Genomic DNA, 24,292 nt, shown 5'->3' with positions numbered 1-24,292 from the left:
CACTTTAAAATGTGAATTTTATGATATATGAATTGTATTTCAATTTTTTAAAAGGCTACAAAGGTGGTGTCTCCAATCTTCTTTTTTTTTTTTGATTATTTTTTTAAATTGAGGTACAATTTTTTTTTAATTGACTTACAATCCAGTCTTCTTATATGCCTCATGAAATGAAAGTGAAAGGCGCTCAATCATTCCGACTCTTTGGGACCCCATACACTACACAGTCCGTGGAATTCTCCAGGCCAGAGTACTAGAGTGGGTAGCCTTTCCCTTCTCCAGGGGATCGTCCCCACCCAGGTATTGAACCCAGGTCTCCCGTATTGCAGGCAGATTCTTTACCAGCTGAGCCTATATGCCTCATATGTATATTCATATGCATGAAAGATTATGCAGTGTCGTGGGTGACACAGTAAGGAGACTGACGGATAATGATTTCTTCAGTGATTTCACTGTCCTTCTAGGCAGTTCCATCATTCTTTTGGTTTCTTAGTATTCTGTTTTAGTTTGTTATAGTTGGTAGTAATTGATGAGAAACGATAAAATGACTCTAGGATGATGAAAAAAAGCAAAATGCTTCAAGACTGAGGAAAAATAAGAGCACTAAGTATCTATAATATATCGTGGATTTAGAATGAGTCCAGTGGACCAACCTATATGGAAATTATAAGATACAGTGAATTTTATTCTAATTTTTTTAAAGTAAGATAACTCTTTGTTGTTTGGGAAGCCTCTAAGAAAGAATAAAAGTCAGGAAATAGCAATCTTTTCAGAGAGAACGGTTTAAAAACAAAACTGTCAAAAATTAAATCTAGGTCACATGGTCCCTGATGGCACACTGAGGATTAAGGAAGTAGCGTCGGTGTCTGAGCTGAAGTAGCGTCGGTGTCTGAGCTGAATCTTGAAAGACAAATATCATTAGTGAGGTGAAGAAGGGGTTGGGGATGGGGGTCACACGACATATCCATTCCAGGTTCAGTGACCTGGAGCTGTCAGGATCAGGACTCATAGGTCTTCTTGAGTGACTAACGAATCCTGGTCTTTGACACAGAAACTGACTGAGGGGCCCAGGCAGCATCCAGTCTGAGCTTAGGCGTGGTATGGTCTTCATTCGTGACGGAGGCTGTCTTCACAGTCTGTGGAGTGGCGTGAGCGCTGCTGATGCCTGTTTCATCACTCCGGTGTTTTTCACAGAATGTTTGGCTTTTCTTACACAGGCTACTTACCAAAAGCTGCTACCTCTGTACTTCCCAAGGTCACTGAAGGAGGAGAGCCGTTCGTTGCCATACCTACCTGCAGATATTGGCAACGCAGAAGGGGAGCCTGTGGTACCTGAACGGCAGATTAGAATAAGTGAAAAACCTGGCGCCCCAGAGGGTGAGTTTCCTTTTCTTAACTTCCCTCTTCAGGAAGCAGAGGCTCTGATAAATATCAGCCACCAAAGACATAGCAAGTTCAGCCTGTTCTTTAGGAAGCTTTTAGTGTGACACTAAGATCAAAACCAACATAAGTGTTTTTAGAGTCTTATTCTTGTTAAGATTTACTCTTTAAATTATATATATGATATGAAGTCTGTGTTAGGCAGTAGAGATTCAGAGGTGAGTATGACAACATTTGTACCCTTGTGAAGTTTATGGTTTCACACAGGAAACTGTTGAGGAAACAGTATATTATCGTTAAAATTTTCAGCAGATTCAACTATGTCCTCTGAAAGCCATCCCTAAAACAAGAATGCTGTAACCATATGTTAGGTTGCATGCCAATGTAGATTGACATGATAGTAGAGCAGGGCAGGATGGGAGCCCCTCTGAGCTGTTCTGTGTGACAGCTTGCACTGATCATCATGGATGTATGTTCAAGATCATAGTTGGAGACATGCCTCACAAGCTTCCTTGCTGGGGCCCGATCTCAAAATTAAGCAATTTAAGGATTGATTACTCTGAGATTTCTACTGTGAACACTTTTAAATGAGCATCAAGTTAAAATCTATTGAAGGCTACTCATCTCGTTTTTGTTACCAGTATACAGATTTAAATCAAATGGAAGGAATAATAACAGGTTTAGCATCAAAAAATGTCTGGTAACCAAGCTTTGCTGGAGGAGTACTTTAGGGAGCCTCCAGTAGAGTACAGGCTTGAAGTATGCCCAGCGTCATTCAGAAATCCTCAGAATTGTGACTGCCATGGTAGAATACCATTTTTCTTAAATGCACAAAATGCATTTTATGTGTCAGTGGGCAATGAAGAGCAAAACCAGCTGAGGTGGCAGTGCTGGGTAGTCATTAGCCGCAAGGTTCCCTCTGTCCACCATCCTCAAACACGGCTTGACTTCCACCTGTATCTCAAAAAACCTTGCTACCTCATAGGCTGTAGTTTTCATAAATATTTTCAGGTAGAACATTGAATCTATTAAAGGAGATGTAAAATCAGCTTGAGGGATTGAAAGAAGATTCATTTAGTGGTATTTTTTAATAAAAGCAAACTCTGAAAATCTTGCCTATCACCCTTTGAGGAACAGTGGTACAAATGTGAAGAAGTCCCACCTGAACAGCTTAGATGGTGGCATTGCCTTGGGACGCCTGCCATGGTCCAAGGATTCTGTTTGTTTGCTTTTCTTTCTTGAAAAAAAAAACTGTTTTGTCTTGGTTTCCGCCCACCCCTCCCACAAAAAAAAAGATCTGGTGAGGCAGTGGGGAACACATTAAGAGGTGATCCATTCCCAAAGGATTGTCTGCTAGCAAAACATATAATGATCATATGGATAAATAGCCATAAGCTATTGATAGCTGTTTTATTACAGATAACCAGGAAGAAGAGGATGAAGGCTTGGGAGTTGATCTCTCTTTCATTGGCTCTCATGCTTTTGCCCGAATGGAAGGAGATATTGACAAGCAAAGAAGACTGATCCTTCAGGGGCAGTTATCAGAGGCAGCTCTACAGAAGCAGCATCAGAGAAAGTAAGACAAACCCTTTGGACAGACAGACACATAAGGACTAGAGAAACAAGATAGGGGCTACCTCTACTAAATGGTCTACATATAATGTGGTCTCATTTATTCTTCTTGACAATCCAGTAAGGAAGATACTGTCCCCACTTAGATGCAGAAATTCAAAGTTAATTTGTCACAGTTAATATGTTGTGATGAAGGCAGTATTCAGATGCACCTCGGATTTCAGAGCTTCTACACGTTCTATTGCAGTTGTAGTACCTCTATAAAATTAGATTATATTCTAACAGCAGAAAGTAGGGAAAAGGGGAAGCCGAATTACCAAGTTTTTACATAACATTACTATATTTGTAATTAAAGCATAGTCTATGGTTATCTCATTAATGGTTAAAGAGCTTTATTTCCCCCTGATTTATCCGAAGGACTTTGTAAAGTCGTTCCATTTTTTTTTAGGTGTTTTCTAAAACAATTCTGAATAAACCCATTTTGAAACATAAAGAAAAGCAGCTTTGTTATTTCTGGTAAGTTTGTCCAAGTACTAACAGATTATCTTTGGAAAACTAGCTGCTTTTCAAAAAATTTTAAAGGAAAGGAAAAATCATAAACCATAATTGGTTAATATCCACTATCTTTTAGGGTTGATTGAGAGGATAACATCTCTTAGGGTTGTTGTGAGTGTTAAATAAGATAGTGTAATGGACTTAGCACAGTACCTGGTAATTCTAACAAGCTCTTAAAATTGGCCGCTGCTGTTCTCTTTAATACTGAGCAAATTTTGACCTATTATACACCTTGAGCTTGGGTACTTGCCACCCCTTTTGACCGGATTACTCTTGTCCTTCAATTCGTTCTCCAGGTTTCAGCTCAGACTTGATCGCTTCCAGAAACTTAGCTCCCTGGAGATAAGTTGGAATAGATGGAACAGAAGTCTGTCTCCCCCATATACTTTTTTCTTTACACCCTATGCTTAACCAACCAAAGCATAGCCTAGCATTTATTACACTATACTGTAATGATGTACGGTCGTCAGTCTGCATATATAAAGTGGAAGTTGTACTAGATAATCTCCGAGTCCCTGACAGAATTAGAATTTTGTTTTTCCTGAGTTCCTGCTCTTCCCTTTATTATTTTCATAAAGAAAAGCAAATTAACCACTAGAGGGCATCAGTAAACAGCTTTTCCAAAGGCACGCACCATCAAATGATAGCGTCAGTGGTTTCTGAACTTGACCATGTGTAAGAATCATCTGGCAAACATTTTTCTTTAAATACAGTGACTGGGCTCTGCCTCACATGTCTGAGACTTTGGCCTTTATATATGTTTTGAAACTTTCATATTATGATTCATGCACTGCTAGATTTGGATACCTTTGTTTGGACTAGAGCTGTAGTTCTCAAACTGTTTGGTCTCAGGTCTGCTTTGCATGCTTAAAAATTATTGAGGACCCCAAAGAGCTTTTATCTTTACAGCTTGTACCCATTGATATTTATTATATGATAAGTTACTTGTTCGGCCTTCCCTAGTTGCTCAGTGATAAAGAATCCACCTGCCAATGCAGGAGATGTGGGTTCAGTCCCTAGGTCAAGGAGATCCTTTGGAGAAGGAAATGGCAACCCACTCCAGTATTCTTGCCTCGGAAATCCCATAGACAGAGAGGAACCTAGCAGGCTGTAGTCCATGGGGTCTCAAAGAGTCAGCAGAACTTAGCAACTAAATGTTAACAACAGAATTATTTGTTAATTCATTTGAAAAATAACCCATTATGTTTTTATGAAAAAAATATCTGTTTTTTAAGTTAGTAAGAAATGCATCGTTTTACATTTTTGCAAATATTTTAATGTTTGATTTAATAGAAAACAGCTGGATTCTAATATCAGCATTCAGACTGTTGCAATATGTTGTTTTGTGTGAAGTATATGAAGAAAATCTGACCTCACTAGATACATAATTGGAAAAAGTATTTTACTAGCCTTTTAAAATAGGGATATTCTTTGATATTATACCATAACTCAATAAATGGTACTTTAATAATATTTAGTTGTAATATGGAATCTCAGACTATATCTATGAATTTTTGTATTGTTATATTAGAATGTGTTGTTTTATCCTGCACTTTGAGTAGATTTTGTAATAGGAGTTTATAGCATGAATTTATAACATGGTGCTTTGGCCTTTTGGAAAGTATTGACTCACTGAATTAATCAGTTGTTCCAAATATTGACACATTACATTACATAATATCAAAATACTGTATTTGTTGGTATCATCACTGCTCTCATCAGAAAAGTCCTCAAATGTTAGGAGTGGTTACCTTCTGGTGATGGATACAAATTTGCCAACATTTTATATATATATATATGTATATACACATATATATATATATATATATATAAGTTCAAGTTTTATCACTGGTAACAAATACTGTTGGTTGTTTTGCTCGATATGACAGGGTCACTTTATTCATTTTTGAGAAAATATCTGCCAAATACTCATAGTGAATAATCACAGTTTGCCAGTCATTCAGTTCAGTTCAGTCGCTCAGTCATGTCCGACTCTTTGCGACCCCATGAATCGCAGCACACCAGGCCTCCCTATCCATCACCAACTCCCGGAGTTCACTCAGACTCACGCCCATCGAGTCAATGATGCCATCCAGCCATCTCATCCTCTGTTGTACCCCCTTCTCCTTCTGTCCCCAATCCCTCCCAGCATCAGAGTCTTTTCCAATGAGTCAACTCTTCGCATGAGGTGGCCAAAGTACTGGAGTTTCAGCTTCATCATCATTCCCTCCAAAGAAATCCCAGAGTTGATCTCCTTCAGAATAGACTGGTTGGATCTCCTTGCAGTCCAAGGGACTCTCAAGAGCCTTCTCCAGCACCACAGTTCAAAAGCATCAATTCTTCGGCGCTCAGCCTTCTTCACAGTCCAACTCTCACATCCATACATGACCACTGGAAAAACCATAGCCTTGACTAGACGGACCTTTGTTGCCAGTCATTAGTTGAAGAAAAACGGTGTTTCATGAAAAAAAGCAACTAGTTCAGTTAGCAGGTCAGACACTTAGTTCTTTACTTCAGGACAGCCTTAGGCTTCAGTCTGCAGAAGTGCTTTGTGTGTTCTGCCCATTTTGTGACACATTAATATTAAAAAGATGTATTCCCAAGGGTTGATGTAATAAAATTAATAATTTTTCTTCCTCATAAAAGACATTCTTAAATAAAACTGGCTTTTTTTCCCCCTGAGTCTTTTGACAGTTAAGAACACAATGACTGCTATGATCTGGGGCTTCCACCTGGATTCATGCTAACGCAGCAGTTTCTTTTGTACCATCCGTGCAGATGTCAACACAGTAAAAAAAAAAAAAAAAGATGTTTTGGTTTTATTATGAAGATAGTTTTCAGACTGTGGACCACACTTTGAGAACCACTGGTCTGGGTCTCCTAGCAGTGCTTTATAGTTGAAAGGAGTTTTGGTAATTACCTGATGTGGTTTTCTGAAATGTAGTATAGCATTAGAATCAACCAGGGGTGCTTTCTAAAATTTCATAGGCCCCACACCAAACTTCTTGAATCAGAACCTCTGTGGGGAGAGTTCAGGGTCCATCCTTCTAAGGTTTCTTAAATGATTTCTTAGACTATTTTGTGCCTGATCTGGTCCAGCCCCTTTAACTTATAGAAGGGTAAATTGACCACCAAGAGTGAATTGACCATAGTTACAACTAATTGAGGATGAGCTACACTGAAGCTTATCTCCCTTCTCTGCTACCATCTCCAGCCATCTACAAAGACCCGATTCAGAGAAGCTGGGAAAGGACCAGACACGTGTTCTGTATGCATGTGCAGAGAATTACATTGTTATCACCTTTCTCAAATCAATTACCCTAGTTTCTCTTCCTGTCTCCCTGTCTCTCTCTCTTTCTCTCTCACACAGACACACACCTTTTTCATTTCTCTGTGGGTAATACAGATAAACTGGCATTTGTTTGTGTCTGGACTGGATACTTACCTGTCTTGTGTCTCTCTTTTTAGTGAGGAGATTTGTTTCACTTACTAATGACTTGTTCAAGCCAGTATTATTAAAATAAATCTGTATTCACTGAGCCCATGCTTTCTGGAAAGGGGTTCTTAGCAAAGGGGTAGGTTACAAAGGACTGTGAATGCAGCCTGTAAAGCATTGCCCTTGTTGGCAGAAAGTGATGATCTTGAGATTCAAATTAGTCTCAGAGTTGACAGTTTCTGTTCAGTTCAGGAAACATTGGATATTTAATCTGTTCAGGGCACTATTCTAGAACTGAAATAGACAGGCAAAGAAGGTAGTCCCTTTAGAAATTCATGAGCGAGCCACCCTGCCTTAACACATCAGGGTGTGCTATGTATGGGTTCTGGTTGTTGTGGACATCTAGTTTACATGTAATAACCTACAGGCTTGGTGAAGAGCACCACCTCTGGTTTTTAAAGCCTGAACCAAGAAACAAAGGGCAGCCTTTAGTTAGGAATATCTTTTTGAAAGCCTTCAGTTCTTGCTTCAGTAACAAAACTAATGGTCGCATGGATAGGTTAGAGGGTTAGCACATTCCTTTTGTAGCATCGGCTTGTCACTGTGTAATAATTCACTGTAACATTTAAAATAATCAGATAAGTTGCCTAATTCTTGATTATTATTTTCAGGACTTCCACCCAATTGTGACACTAATCTGGGTGTATCATAAGATAGGAGTTGGCTTCCTTACAAAAATTAGCAAGAAATCCAGATATTCTTTTACAAAGATCCAGCTTTTAAAACTCTTGAATTGTTTTTCAAGTACTTTTTTCTTTTTCTTTTTTCTTTGATTGGCTTAAGATCCAGTTGCCTGTAACTCTTATGTCATTTCTCATAGTAAAAACTTTATTTCATTCATTATTAGATATTTATTGAACCCTTACTGTTGTGCCAAGCTAGAAACATAACAAAGGGACATGCAAGGCAGATCTAGCCCCAGGCCTCATTGAGCTTAAGGTCTTGCAGAGAAAAAAAATGTTAAACTAATTACTGTATAAAGATGTATTTAAATTGTAGGATGCAATAAGAGTATATACAACAAGGATTTTAACTAAGTCCAGTGTGGGATAGCTGCATGAATCATGCCGACTCTTTGCAACTCCGTGGACTGTAGCCTGCCAGGCTCTCTTGTCCATGGAATTCTCCAGACAAGAATACTGGAGTGGGTAGCTGTTATTCAGGGGATCTTCCCAACCCAGGGACCAAACCCACGTCTCCCACATTGCAGGCGGATTCTTTATTGTCTGAGCCACCAGGGAAGCTCAAGAATACTGGAGTGGGTAACCTATTCCCTTCCCCAGGGGATCTTCCCAACCCAGGAGTCAAACCGGGGCCTCCTGCATTGCAGGAGGATTCTTTATCAGCTGAGCTACCAAGAAAGCCCATTAATATATGAAAATGTATTTAAATTACAGGATGCATTAAGAGTATATATAACAAGAGTTTTAACTAAGTCCAATGTGGGACAGGTGCATGAGGTCAGGGAAAGCTTGTGTTAATTTCAAAGTGAAAATTTTCCCTGGGCTGTTGGTTGTATACCAATAAGTAGGTTAGTTAGTAGACTTTTAAGAGTAATTTAGCTTGAATTTTCTTCATTATTCAACTCTTGGTTGTGCAGTTGGATGGTAATTTATTAACTAGAAGAAACAGCCTTGTGTTTGCTTTGTGAGGGCAACATCCAACCTTAGCTGACTGTAGTCTATTGAGAAACCATCTACTCAGTGTATCTGCCTGGAGAGCACAGTAGTGGGTACTTTTGCTGCCACTGTGATGTATTTTGTGTGACTGTTAACCAGTGATTAAATTTTACCTATCAAAATAATAAGCTTTTGAGGTTGGGGTGTTTTTTCTTGTTTGATTTTTAGCTTTTGTTTTGATTGTTGGATTAGGATGAAAGGTTCCATGTCTTCATTGAAATAAAATGGAAACTAGCAAAAAGTGAGGTGCAGTTTTCAAAAATAGAACGGAAAGTTTAAAATATTCTTTGAATAGGTGGGGGAAACAGGGATAATCAAAGCAAATATACACAATCTGTAGAACAGAGAGGACAGTTAGAATGAAGAAGAAACCAGATGAAGATGGCAGTTGTAAGTTGTTGCATTGGAATTCATCTCAGGGTTCTTAGAAACAATAACAGTTGCTAGTGTCTCAGCAGCGATTCTGAACCTTTTTAAAATCATAAAGCCTTTAAGAATCTGATGTAAGCTATAACCTTCTTCCATAATCATGTTCATAAAGATTTGCCTATCCTAGGATCTCAAGTTGTTTATCACAGATGAGGTTGAAAACATTTTTGAGTTTACATTATTTCACTTCATATTATGGGCTAAAATTAATTTTAGATGGGTTAAAGACTTAAATTTTTAAAAACTTAAAATTCATGGAAGGAGTCATAGGTTAGTATTCCTCATACCAATAAGAAAAAACAGATTTCTTAAACAAAATATATAAAGCACTGACTTCAAAAGAAATTAATCTTGACTACATTAAAGATAAGAACTACAGAAAGTGGGGCAATTAAGCTTAAAGTAAGTGAAAGGCAAATTGCAGAATATGAGCATTCACAATACACACAACTGGCAAATGATTCAGCTCAGTCAGTTCAGTTCAGTCGCTCAGTCGTGTCCGACTCTTTGCGACCCCATGAATCACAGCACGCCAGGCTTCCCTGTCCATCACCAACTCCCAGAGCTTACTCAAACTCATGTCCATCGAGTCAGTGATGTCATCCAGCCATCTTATCTTCTGTCGTCCCCGCCACCTCCTGCCCCCAATCCCTGCAAGCATCAGGGTCTTTTCCAGTGAGTCACCTCTTTGCATGAGGTGGCCAAAGTATTGGAGTTTCAGCTTCAGCATCAGTCCTTCCAAAGAACACCCAGGACTGATCTCTTTTAGAATGGACTGGTTGGATCTCCTTGCAGTCCAAGGGACTCTCAAGAGTCTTCTCCAACACCACAGTTCAAAAGCATCAATTCTTCGGTGCTCAGCTTTCCTCACAGTCCAACTCTCACATCCATACATGACCATTGGAAAAACCATAGCCTTGACTAGACTGACCTTTGTTGGCAAAGCAATGTCTCAGCTTTTGAATATGCTATCTAGGTTGCTCATAACTTTCCTTCCAAGGAGTAAGCGTCTTTTAATTTCGTGGCTGCAATCCCATCTGCAGTGATTTTGGAGCCCAAAAATTAAAGTCTGACACTGTTTCCCCATCTATTTCCCATGAAGTAATGGGACTGGATGCCATAATCTTTGTTTTCTGAATGTTGAGCTTTAAGCCAACTTTTTCACTCTGCACTTCACTTTCATCAAGAGGCTTTTGAGTTCCTCTTCACTTTCTGCCATAAGGGTGGTGTCATCTGCATATCTGAGGTTATTGATATTTCTCCCAGCAGTCTTGATTCCAGCTTGTGTTTCTTCCAGCCCAGCATTTCTCATGATGTACTCTGCATAGAAGTTAAATAAGCAGGGTGACAATATACAGCCTTGATCGACTCCTTTTCCTATTTGGAACCAGTCTGTTGTTCCATGTCCAGTTCTAACTGTTGCTTCCTGACCTGCATATAGGTTTCTTAAGAGGCAGGTCAGGTGGTCTGGTATTCCCATCTCCCTCAGAATTTTCCACAGTTTATTGTGATCCACAATAGGCTTTGGCATAATCAATAAAGCAGAAATAGATGCTTTTCTGGAACTCTCTTGCTTTTTTGATGATCCAGCGGATGTTGGCAATTTGATCTCTGGTTCCTCTGCCTTTTCTAAAGCCAGCTTGAACATCAGGAAGTTCACGATTCACATATTGCTGAAGCCTGGCTTGGAGAATTTTGAGCATTACTTTACTAGAGTGCGAGATGAGTGCAATTGTGCGGTAGATTGGCCATTCTTTGGCATTGCCTTTCTTTGGGATTGGAATGAAAACTGACCTTTTCCAGTCGTGTGGCCACTGCTGAGTTTTCCAAATTTGTTGGCATATTGAGTCCAGCACTCACAGCATCATCTTTTAGGATTTGAAATAGCTCAACTGGAATTTCATCACCTCCACTAGCTTTGTTCATAGTGATGCTTTTTAAGGCCCACTTGACTTCACATTCCAGGATGTCTGGCTCTAGGTGAGTGATCACACCATCGTGATTATCTGGGTTGTGAACATTCTTTTTTGTACAATTCTTCTGTGTATTCTTGTCACCTCTTCTTAATATCTTCTGCTTCTGTTAGGTCCATACCATTTCTGTCTTTAGTTGTGCCCATCTTTGCATAAAAAGTTCCCTTGGTATCTCTAATTTTCTTGAAGAGATCTCTGGTCTTTCCCATTCTGTTTTTTTCCTCTATTTGTTTGTATTGATCGCTGAGGAAGGCTTTCTTATCTCTCCTTGCTATTCTTTGGAACTCTGCATTCAGATCCTTATATCTTTCCTTTTCTCCTTTGCTTTTTGCTTCTCTTCTTTTCACAGCTATCCTCAAACAGCCATCTTGCTTTTTTGCATTTCTTTTCCATGGAATGGTCTTGATCCCTGTCTCCTGTACAGTGTCACAAACCTTTGTATTTTTGATCTAATACAAATGATTAGATCAAAAATATATAAAGAACTCCTACAAATAAGTGAGAAAAGAACAAGCAACCCAATAGATAAATGGAAAAACAGTATGAACAGGCATCTCACAGAAAAAGAAAAAGCCAGGAAATATGAACAGGATCTCAGCATCATAAACAACCAGGGAAATGAAATATGATTTTAAACCCAGTTGATTGACAATTAAAATATTTGCTCAGATCAAGTGTTAAAGAGGACATGGATTCTTAGAACCTCCTGTTCATTGCTTGCAGAAGTATAAACCGGTGAAAAATGTGAAAAACAGTTTAGACCTTGAAACCAAACATACCCTGTATGTTCCATTTCCATTCCTAGGAGTGTCCCCAGGAGAAATCAAACACACATATACCAGGAGATATGTGAAATAAGTTGATTGTAGCATGTTCACAGTGGCAGAAACCTGGGAATAGCTCGAGTCCCTGTCAGTAGGAAGAGTGGATGAAAACTACAGTTTTCATATAGTGTAAGTACATTATGGGTAATAGTCAAAGAGAATGAACAACATTGATACCCAACAATAGAGATGAATTTTAGCAGTAAGACCAAAAACTAGACCCCTAAAATTTTGTGATAAGCTTTTGTCTCTTTAGAATAGTTAAAAACAGCCAAAAAAGCTTTTTAGGAATATGTGTAGACAAATTAAAATGATAAAAAGGAAAACTAGAAAATGAGGAACCTGAGATTCCAGATGATGAGTGAGGAGAGGCAGAAGCTAGAATTGGAACATGGTGATTAGATGGAGGTTTGTGATGGTGCTAACTTTTGTTTGGGGTAGATTTTGGAGTGCTTATGACATCATTAAAAATAACTAACTAGATAACTACTTTTTAAAAGAGAACCATGCATGTACCAGTGATGAGAGTGTTTTGAAGCAAGGTGATTAGTTCTATTCTGTGCATCTGAGTTCCCGTTTAAATTTTTTTTTTTCTTTAGAGTTCATTGAATACATAGTGACTGAGTGTCAGGAACTACCCTAGAGACTTCCCAGAAATATAGAGACAATGAAGACATAGTCCCTATCTCGAGGTCTAGCAGAATGGACACAAATACTGCAGTGAGTGGGGAAAAAGCCTTGTGCTGATCTTTGTGACATGAAGTGGGAAGCAGTTCTACCACAGTTCTGGAGCTTGCTTCCACCCATTCCTCACTCTACCCCGGACCCCTACTCCCACAGTCCCCCTCTTAGAGACATACTTGATTGATAGAGCATTTCGATGTCTGCTAGATTGCTTGTCTCATACTGTATTATTACAGTGTTAGTTGTCTTTGTAATATGTCTGTCTCATATGTTCAGCCTTAAACTCTGAATCCAAGAGCCTTTTACTCTTCTCAGGGCTCCAAAACACCCTGAATAATACTTATGTTTATTATTTCATTCAACAAAGATTTGAATCCCTACTATGATGCAGGCATTGCATTTTTGCAATAAGTCTTTGAAAAATGAGGCAATGAATACACAGAGTATAGAAATGAACAGATATTTACTGAATTCCTGTTGCATGTTTGTGTTATAACCTGTGGTGCTCATAAGACGCTTAAGATATACTATTCTCTTTAGTCTTGATATGGAGATGGTTTAATCATAAAACAGTCAGAAAGCAGTACAGTTGGGGGATTAGTGTAAATAACCTGGGAAATAGCTCTGTGTGAAAATATGGAATTGTACATATGAATAGGGAGAACTAAAATAAACATAGATCCTTTCTTGACTTGCACATTGTATCTTAAACTAACACTAAGAGCTGTTGACTTTAAATTCAGTTAGCACAGGTGGGTATGTTTCTAAATTTAAAAAGGCAGACTATAGAACTGTGCAGTACTAAGTGGGTTTTTGTTTTTGTTTTTCAGTTTTTAATAAATGTTTGGCCATGCTGCATGGCTTGTGGAATCTACATTCCCAGACCAGGAATCTAACACAGAGTCCTAAACACTGGACTGCCAGGGAATTCCCAATACTAAGTTTAGTCTTCACAAGCAGCAATTTCCATGAACCTAGCAGGCATATCACTTGTTGATTACAGTCCCTATGTAATAGAAGTGAAGTGAAGTCGCTCAGTCGTATCCAACTCTTTGCGAACCCCCCGGACTGTAGCCCACCAGGCTTCTCCGTCTTTGGGATTCTCCAGGCAAGAATACTGGAGTGGGTTGCCATTTCCTTCTCCAGGGGATCTTCCCGACCCAGGGATCGAACCCATGTCTCCCACATTGCAGGCAGACGCTTTAACCTCTGAGCCACCAGGGAGGCCCCTATGTAATAGCCTTCCTATTAAATATCCTTAGTTGTGTGGTTTTATAGCTGAAAGGTGTTCTGCAGAAACACTGTTTTGCAGATCAGGAAACTAAGGTCCATAGAGCTGAAGTGTCTTTATTAAGGTTGCACATAAAGTGATAAGATGAGAACCCAAATATCCTCTCTCCTGGTTTAGTTTTGTTGTTGTTGTTTTTAATATTGTAGGATGTTGCCAGAAGAGACCTAAAAGCTTCAGAGCCTAAAAGCTCTTTGCGATTTTTAATGTTTTTTTCCAATTTTAACATTATCTTAGCCAAAGCCAAAATGCAGTCTCTATGATCTGGTATATGGAGTATCAGTAGAGCTAGTGTGATCAGTCAGTCATTAAATAAGCCTGGACTTCCCAGAAAAAAATTACCTAGTTTCTTTGTGATCTGGCAAAACATGTACCACACTTAGCTGTTTTTCTTCTGAAAAGTAAATTCCTTGAGTGTCTGACCATGTCTGTTCACTAGAGTATTCTCAATACCTCTCATGAAGTAAGCAGTCAGTAAGTCTTCGTCAAATGAGTGAACATCTCTTGTGGAATACTGCTATTGGTTTAAGCTTTGTTTGCATTTTCTTTCAAGTAGAGGAAAATAATAGTATTTTAAAAACAATGTTAGTTTGAGTGCTTGGTATCTTAGCCAATTATATGAGTAGCCTTCATTTGCTCAAAAAATAATTTTAAAAGTCGTCTGGTGTGAACATCTTCCTTTCTCAGTAACTCATCTGTTTTGTTTTTTAATAACCGTAGAGATTCAGCATAGTGTAACAGCCTCTTTAACTCCTTGCTCATTATAATAAAGCATTCTTTAAGCTAAAAACAGGTCTCATTTATAGATTTACAACTGTTTATTATAATAATCATATCCTTTATTTCTCTAGTTATAATCGCTGGTTGTGTCAAGCAAGATCTGAGGATCTATCTGATATTGCTTCTCTAAAAGCCTTATACCAAACAGGTGAGCTTAAAGACATGGTAACTTATTCTTTTACTGATTAAAAGACATTATTTGGTATGCTATTATGGACTTCATTCTTCTCTGATTTTGCCCATTTTGACTATATATAGTTTGGTTTTTTTTTTTTTTTTTTTTTTTGGTACAGTGAAGGTAGGTTTTGCTCATCATCAATATGTTAAAAATATCATATCAACCTGTAAGGTTTTCAGCTAGTTATTCTATATTGGCCAACTTCATTTCTTAAATGAAGTCCTTTTTCTTCCTTTTTTGTGTTTATAAATTTTTTCCTAGTTTTAAAGTACCATTATCTCTTTATCCAGAATTCAAACATTATATAAATATATAACAGAGACAGTGAAAGTTATCAGATTTCCCCTTTATATTTCTTTTCCAGGCAGTACTTGTTAATTTTCAGATTTGAGTTCCATTTAGTTTTTCTTGGATCACTAACATTATTAGTTAACTTAAATAGAGAGCTATTTATAAAATGATCTTTACCCTGTGACCTTACCTTTGGTTTGTCCAGATTTAAAACCTATAAGAGGGCTTACCTTAAAAGCAAGGGCAGTCATCAAAACTTCATGAAGCTGAAAAAAAAATTAAAAAGTGATTTTCCACCTAGTGAAAGAAATCCGAAGATGAAATTTGAAAAGCTTATATTCTAGTTTTTCATCTTTTACATTTGTTTAGAATATTTTTATAAGGTCAGAGCCCAGGACAAGTAATACTCTTGGAATAAAGTTTCTGGGTGCTGATTACATTTCCTGTTTGTAGGTGTGGATAACTGTGGTCGCACGGTGATGGTGGTAGTTGGAAGAAACATTCCTGTAACATTAATAGACATGGACAAGGTAAGCCATAAAAAGGCTTTGTTTTATAAATAACATTGATTTTTAAAAAATAAGTAGGGTATGAGTTTGGAGTCAGGGCTTAGAGTATGAGCTGAGACAGAGTTGCATGTCTGTGACTGAGTGGCAGCCACGGTTCTACACAGTGGCGCACACCATTTCCGTCAGTCGGGGATCTGGCCTTGTGTTCTCGGAGAAACAGAATCCTGAAATGCCACAATGGGGTTTCCAAAAATTCAGCTACTGTGTTTTAGGCATGACGTAAATGGCAAGTTTTTGGTTGGACTCATTCTGTATTATCTGCCTTTCTTGAAAAAAGAAACATAAACTTTTGAGAATCTATCTGAAGAGAAGAAGCCAGAGATGTAGTTAACCCAAGATGTCGTCATTTCGTAATCCCTTCTTTTGAAGTTAAAGAACAGAAACAGATGATTCATAGCAGAAGAAACGATATTACTAGTAAATAAGAAAATGTTCAACCTGATTAGTAGTGAAAAAAAATAGTCAATTAAAATGAGGTATCTTTTTTCTCCTTCAAAATTAGCCATTACTTTTATTTTTTAGCCATTACTTTTAAATAATAATCATTGTCATCAAAGATTAATTAAAACTATCAAAGTGACCTAGTAATTTCTGAGAATTTGTACTAACTACTAAGGAAGTAATCCTAAGAATGAAAATAGCTATTGGCCAAGAAACTGCCCAAATTGTGGAATACTTGGGCAAGGGACAGTCGAATCCAAAGGATAAATACATAGATCATCCTACAACATTAGTCGTAACAGAAACTGACTGCAAAGGAAGAGACTCACAAGTAAAAAAAAAAAAAAAAAGGACTCAAAAGTGTAAAAGCTGCATACAATTTTAAGATAAAACACCAATGTGCAAAAGGAGATGATTATACCTGGCTAAGCCCTTAGAATCCTAGTCCCTGGTGTTTAGATTAAAGAAAAAATTGGGAAAGCCTTGAATCTGGCATGTTACTCACAGGCTCATTTGTGACACAAAATAACAAATTCTGTTAAGTTCATTATTTTGCATCCATAAATGGAATGTTCTGTGACCCTGAAAAAATCATGGTTATGAGGTTAAGTACTATAAAAAAATGTTTATGATATAGTATCAATAGAAGAAAAAGTGATACATAGTATGTATACATTGACCTTTTTTTGGGCAAGGGAAGCAGGACGGGAGTTTAAGCATAAAGGTAAAAACTGGAAGTCAGTATCTTAAACTGGATTTCGTAATTTTAGGGAGAATTTCTTTTCTATATTTTTCTGTCATGTGGCTATACTTCTTTATAAATGAAAAAATTTAAGTTAAAGATGGAGAATTTGAAGCTGAAAATGGGTATCTTAATTGCCCTGGGCAGGAGGTGGTAAGTGGACAGAAAGAGGACCAGAAGCACTCTGGTAAGAGCAGAAATAATAAACACATACACACACACACACACCCCTTAAACACTCAGCTATTTATAATAATCAGTATGACATTTATTCACAGCATTAATAATGTGATTAATACCAACAAAAGCGTAAACCTCTTTGATTCTGACGTGTATTTGCATGGTGTTCTGAATGTTTATGATATATCACTTCATTTATATTGTGAGGCCCAAACCAGCTAACAACTGGAAATAAGATGTGTTTCCTTAGTGCCCTCCTCCCTCTGCCTTGGTAGCAGTTGGACCCATGCTAACTAATCCTTAGCAATCCATTCGTGTGAATGCCAAGGACTCCCCTGAGGCAAAAGTGGGGAAATAGCCTGTTTGATAGTAATCCTTCAGTGGCTGCCTCTCAGCGTCCTGTGTGTCATTGTTTATAGCTACATCAGTGGGTCATGCTGGCCCTGCCCATGTTGTATCTCTGCTTTGAACTTAATGCTTCTCTTAAATTTCATCCTTCTTGTAATGGCATACTTTTCTAACTGATCCAGGTCACATTAAGTTTGAGTCAGTAGAAGTGCTGCCCAGCCTACTGCCTTCTGCTCACTAAACCTGTTCTCATTTTCCTCATTCAGTTCAGTGTTAAAGATGCTGAACAGATTAGCCCTCGTAGTGAGCCATGTGAGGCATGAGTCCGTATCTCAGTGGAGACTGCAAAGTTTTGTCACTGAACTCAGGTAGAACCTTCAAGAATGATTAAAAGTCTAGAAATTCTCTAACGGTTTTGAAATCATTATCCCAGAGAGAAAAGACCTGGTTGTTGACTGAAGAGCTCTTTTGTATATACCAAGAACTCATTTGAGAGGATGGAGATACTCTCCTCCATCAGGAGGGACAGAAAGGGACAGAAAGGGAACGTACCATAGCATTCTGGGAAGATCTTTTTGAAGAGAGACTTGTTCCTGATGTCTGCAGTGTCTGGAGCACAGATTAGATTAAGCTCCTGGGTTTTTTCTCTCTCTTGGCCTCAGGTGGCACATTAGTAAAGCATCCACCTGCCAATGTAGGAGATACAAGAGATGTAGGTTCGATCCCTGGGTCAGGCAGATCCCCTGGAGTAAGAAATGGCAACTCACTCCAATATTCTTGCCTAGAAAATCCCATGGACAGAGGAGCCTGGCAGGTTATAGTCGATGGGGTCACAGAGAGTTAGACACAGCCGAGCGCACACACACACACACACACACGCACACACACTGTGAAACAGACTACTATACAAAGTGACCGTTACTTTTATTCCTCTTTCTTCTAGGCTCTCTTATATTTCATCCACGTAATGGACCACATTGCTGTGAAGGAATATGTGTTAGTGTATTTCCACACCCTGACCAGCGAGTACAACCACCTGGACTCAGACTTCCTGAAGAAACTCTATGATGTCGTCGATGTCAAGTCAGTTTCTCAAGTTTTGAAGGGGGACACTAGCTTTTTCCTTTCCCAGTATTAAGCAGTAGCAAATGTTGTTGTATATTCTGTGAAAGGATAGTTCATACAACAGATTTTTATAATGTATAGATTGCGTATTTTAATAATAGGAGGCTCCCCTTAATTCCAGTTTATTTTGTATCAGAGTAAAGTCATATGTAAACTTTTTCCTGCTTCTAAACTCCTGCAGAAAGAGTTAATTGTTCATAATGGTGATTGGTTTTAGGCATGGCTTATACTGACCCTTTTTGTTTGTTTGTTTTGAATCAGGTACAAGAGGAATTTGAAAGCTGTTTATTTTGTTCATCCAACATTTCGTTCAAAGGTAGATATTTTTCTTTCTGCTAAATCTTGACGTTAAGTGCACTACATACCTGCATATTAAGATATATTTCATCATCTTAATTCTTGCTGTTACCATTGTGACTGCTAATTTCCTTGTTTACCCTTCATTTTTAAGGGATCTCTAGTTGTGGTCCTAATGTTTTGGTCCCATGTAACTCGGATATCTTTGTCAGTGACCTTTACAAGCCATTAGCCCCTCTGTCCTTGCCTCTCTGTGGTCTTTGTTTGGGCTTACCTGATGGCTCAGATGATAAAGAATCTGCCTACAATGCACAAGACCTGGGTTCGATTCCTGGGTTGGAAAGATCCCCTGAAGGATGGCGTGACAACCCACTTTAGTATTTTTGCCTGTAGAATCCCCATGGACAGAGGAACCTGATGGGCTACAGTCCATGGGGTCTCAAAGAGGTTGGACATGACTGAGCGACTAAGCACAGCTCTTAGTTAATCTGGGCTTTTTCCTGCCCCTGTTCCTGGCTAATTCCTATTTTATCCTTTAGATCTCAGCTTAATAATTACTTTATGTAAAAAAGGAAAAAAGAAACCTCTCTGACCAATCCTGCCACTAGTAGGTACTCCTGCAAGTCATCAGATAAAGCAGTCATGGATTGGTATATAAATTTTGAGAGTCATCATCAAATAAATAGAGCTTTAACTCTTTAAAAGTGTTAATGAATAAAACCACAGACTTAGACCAAAGACAACAGCTGAAGACAGAGCACTGGGATCAGGGAAGGAAACCAAGAAGTAATCAAAAAAGCAGCAGGAGAACCAAGGTTGACTAATGCTGTGGAAGCCAGTGGATGGGCAGAGCATCAGAGATGGTAGAAACAGTTATTATTTTAAAGTGCTGTAGAGAAATTAAGATAAGTGGTGAAAAGTCCTCATTATATTTCATAACTAAGATGAGTGAAGACTTCGATGAGAATGTTTTCCACTTTGGGAAATTTGTCACTGTTTACAAAATTGTTGTTTCTCATTGAAATACCATCTTTAAATTTTGCATGAAATGTTTTAAATAATTCTTTTAAATGATGCAAATTTCCTTTTGGTCCCTCAGTGTTACAGCAGCACAGTATTAAGTGCTATGCTTATGCTTGGTCAGGCTTTTTTAAAAACATAAAATGTCTGAGCAATCAATTAAATCACTTATAATTGTCTTTCCTGCTCTTCATTCAATTGACTTCTGACTACATAGCCTTACCAGATAGTATACTATTAACTTTCCCACTCTGGGGAAAGTTGATTTCATTATGTTCAGCAGGTGGCTAATTTTTTTTTTTTCTATAGCACTTACAGAAGTAATGCTTGACTATTTCCCAAAATTTCATCATCCATTTTCTTTTTTATTCATCCAGTAGCTACTGAAGTTTTTTCTTAAATGGAGACACAGAGAAGGATTAGCTTGATTTTTAGTATGTCTTTGCAAGAAAGCCTGCTATTTCCCATTTGTACTCAGAATGGTACTAGAGGTTCTAGCCAGTGTTAATATGGCAAGAAAAAGGAACAAAAAGCATCTCAGTTTAGAAAGGAGTAAAAAAAACTGTCTTGATTGACAGATGACATGATTATCTATGTGGAAAACCTTGTAGTATCCTCAGAAAAGCTATTCATACTAGAATTAATGAGTAACTTTTTAGCAGTGTTTCAGGGTTTAAGATCAATATTCAGAAATCTATTATCCATATTAGAAGGAAATACTTTCAAATTTAAAAAGCATTATAATTCACACTAGCATCAAAAATATTAAGTACTTAATGATGAATATGACAAAAAATGTGAAAGACTGATACATTGTACAAGTTAGTAATATTAGTAGTAGTTGCTCAGTTGTGTCTGCCTCTTTGTGACCCTATGGACGGTAGCCCACTGTATGCTGTAAAACATTGATGACATACATTAAACCAGACCTAAATAAATGAAGACATATACTGTATGTATGGATTAGAAAGCTAAATATTGTTAAATTGTCATTTCTTGTTGAAGCTATAGATTCAACTCAGTCCTAACCAAAATTTCAGCAAGCTTTTTTTTTTGTAGAAATTGACCAATTCAAATGCAAAGAATCTAAAATAGCCAAAACAACTCAGGAAAAGAACATGGTTGCAGGACCAACACTATCTGCTTTCAGTGCTAATTCTAAAGCTACAGTACTCAAGACAGTGAGGTATGGGCATGCTGCTGCTGCGCTAAGTCGCTTCAGTCATGTCCGACTCTCTGTGACCCCAGAGACGGCAGCCCACCAGGCTCCCCCGTCCCTGAGATTCTCCAGGGAAGAATACTGGAGTGGGTTGCCATTTCCTTCTCCAATGCATGAAAGTGAAAAGTGAAAGTGAAGTCACTCAGTCGTGTCCAACTCTTTGCAACCCATGGACTGAAGGCTCCTCTGTCTATGGGATTTTCTAGGCAAGAGTACTGGAGTGGGTTGCCATTGCCTTCTCTGAGGTATGGGCATGAAGGTAGACAGACTGATCAACAGAGCAGAATTAAAGAATCCAGAAATAGATTCACATATATATGGATAACTGATCTTTTCAAAAGTGCAAAGTTGGGTCAGTGGAAAAAGGATAGTCTGTTCAACAAATGATATTGGAACAATTGAATATCAATATGCAAAAAAAGTGAACTTTGATCTGTGACTTGCATCATGTACAAAGTTAACTGAGAATGAATCAAGGACCTAAATGTAAAACATAAAATGTTTTAAACTTCTAGAAGAAAGTATAGGAGAAAAAGGTTTGTGTGACCTTGAGTAAAGCAAGTTATTTCTTAAATTAATACCAAAAGCATAATCTATAAAAGAAATTGAACTTTATTAAAATTAAAAACTTCTGCTCTTTTGAAGATAGTTAAGAGAATAAAAGTGAAGAGGAACTAAAAAGCCTCTTGATGAAAGTGAAGGAGAATGAAAAAGTTGGCTTAAAGCTCAACATTCAGAAAACTAAGATCATGGCATCTGGTCCCATCTCTTCATGGCAAATAGATGGGAAAACATTGGAAACAGTGTCAGACTTTATTTTGGGGGGGTTCCAAAATCACTGCAGATGGTGATTGCAGCCATGAAATTAAAAGACACTTACTCCTTGGAAGAAAAGTTATGAACAACCTAGATAGCATATTAAAAAGCAGAGACATTACTTTGCCAACAGAGGTCCGTCTAGTAGAGGCTATGGTTTTTCCAGTGGTCATGTATGGATGTGAAAGTTGGACTGTGAAGAAAGCTGAGCGCCGAAGAATTGATGCTTTTGAGCTGTGGTGTTAGAGAAGACTCTTGAGAGTCCCTTGGACTGCAAGGAGATCCAACCAGTCCATCCTAAAGGAGATCAGTCCTGGGTGTTAATGAGAAGGACTGATGCTGAAGCTGAAACTCCAATACTTTGGCCACCTCATGCGAAGAGTTGACTCATTGGAAAAGACCCTAATGCTGGGAAGGATTGAGGGCAGGAGGAGAAGGGGATGACAGAGGATGAGATGGCTGGATGGCATCACCAACTCGATGGACACGGGTTTGGGTAGACTCTGGGAGTTGGTGATGGACAGGGAGGCCTGGCGTGCTGCAATTCATGGGGTCACAAAGAGTCGGACACGACTGAGCGACTGAACTGAACTGAAGAGAATGAAAAGATCATCTGCAGCCTAAGAGAAAATCTTTGTAAATTAAACATTTATCTAATAAAGGTCTTGTCTTTTGAATACGTAAAGAAATCTCCAAGTAATAAGGAAACAGTTAAGAAATAGAGAAAAGATTTGTACAAAAATCTGGCTTAACCAGAAGATATACAGATGGCAAGTAAGCAGATGAAAAGATGTCAAGCACGATTAGTTATTAGAAAATTACAAATGAAAGCAACGTGAGATATTACATTCCTACTAGAATGGCCAAAATTTAAAAGATGTTTTTGTGGTCCTCAGTATCTATTCATAAAGCTAGAAAATGTTGGATCCTATTAATTTATTATGAATGACAGAACTAATAAAAAAAATTTTTTTAAGAAAACATAAGTAAAATGTTAATGATTGTCTGAGCGGTTTCTGTACTTATGTCCCTTGTAAAATTCTTTCAACTTTGATAAATGTTGGAACGTTTTCATAATTTTTTTAATGGTAAAAACTGTTTTTTACTTCTATCACAAATTCAAACTTATCTAAAGAGCATGTCTTTGTGAATTCACCAGACTTATGAAAATATATAGCCACTGTGTGCGAAGATCTGACTTAACCTCTCATCCCCCACACGAGAGAGTTAGTGGACAGCTATCCTTCCCTTGCTGTGACATCAGTGGATAAACTTTACCAGAAGTTTCAGTGTTAGAGTCATTCACTTTGGCTGTCACCAAAACTGCTTCATGTAGGAGTCAGTGTGAATGACAGGTTGGGCAGAGGCTGAAGGGAAAATGTACGAAGTGAGAACCATTATGTTACCTTTCCATAATACTTTGGCCTGGAGAAAGCATTGGAGGACTGAGAGAATAAAGCTCATATGTAAAGAAATCCACCATTATTTTATACTAAGTCAAAAACTGTAAATGGAGTGGCTGTAATTATAAAAGAATGAGATGAAAAAAATCAAGGGATAATAAAACAATTGAATCACACTCTTCTGATTTCCATACTTCTCAGATCTTTTCCAGTGCACTCCACCCAAAGTGATAATAAATTGACTGCTCATATAAATCACTACTCTCTTTCTTTTTTGATATTTCCTAATAGGACACAAACTAATAATATTTAAACCCACTGTTGATTCTGGCTCTATTAGATCACTAGAGTGCACACATGTGAACAATCTTTTCCTAGTTTATGTTGTTTTGTGGTCCCATGTTCTTGGCTCTGCACTTGTGAATAATTGGGTGAAAGAATTTCTGCAATTCACAGACTATTTCAGCAGTCTTTTTTTCAAATGTTTAGTTTTCTTTGGGCTTACCAGGTGGCTCAAATGGTAAAGAATCTGCCTCCATGTTTGGAAGACCTGGGTTCAATCCCTGGGTCAGGAAGAACCATTCAAGAAGGGAATGGCTACCCGCTCCAGTATTCTTACCTGAAAACCTTTCTTCGGTTTTTTAAAATATCTACATACTATGAGTAATGCAAATTTACCTAAATAAATGTATATGTATGACTTACGTTGTAAGTAACTGAAAATTACTGTTCATGGGGTTCTCAAGGCAAGAATACTGAAATGGTTTGCTATTCCCTTCTCCAGTGGACCATGTTTTGTCAGAGCTCTCCACTATGACCCATCTGTCTTGGGTGACCCTACACAGCATGGCTTATAGTTTCATTGAATTAGACAAGTCTGTGGTCCATGTGATCAGATTGGTTAGTTTTCTGTGATTGCGGTTTTCAGTCTGTCTGACTTCTGATGGAGAAGGATAAGAGGCTAATGGAAGCTTCCTGATGGGAGAGACTGACTGAGGGGGAAACT

General features: G+C 38.1%; 1 protein-coding gene across 2 annotated transcripts in view; it reads left to right on the top strand.

Moving 5' to 3' along the window:
* GDAP2 (ganglioside induced differentiation associated protein 2) overlaps nucleotides 1-24,292 on the top strand; it is a 77,862-nt gene that overhangs the window by 33,634 nt on the left and 19,936 nt on the right. For both annotated transcript variants that reach the window (XM_005677800.3, XM_018045975.1), the window contains exons 7-12: nucleotides 1,215-1,374; nucleotides 2,797-2,953; nucleotides 14,729-14,805; nucleotides 15,580-15,656; nucleotides 18,350-18,489; nucleotides 18,793-18,847. In XM_005677800.3, coding sequence (XP_005677857.1) covers nucleotides 1,215-1,374; nucleotides 2,797-2,953; nucleotides 14,729-14,805; nucleotides 15,580-15,656; nucleotides 18,350-18,489; nucleotides 18,793-18,847 — 666 coding nt within the window. The remainder of the gene's footprint in view (nucleotides 1-1,214; nucleotides 1,375-2,796; nucleotides 2,954-14,728; nucleotides 14,806-15,579; nucleotides 15,657-18,349; nucleotides 18,490-18,792; nucleotides 18,848-24,292) is intronic.

Source organism: Capra hircus, chromosome 3 (genome assembly GCF_001704415.2).
Source record: "Capra hircus breed San Clemente chromosome 3, ASM170441v1, whole genome shotgun sequence".
Lineage (NCBI taxonomy): Eukaryota > Metazoa > Chordata > Mammalia > Artiodactyla > Bovidae > Capra > Capra hircus.
Note: the sequence above shows the minus strand (reverse complement) of the source record. Positions and strands in the feature narration are given on the sequence as shown.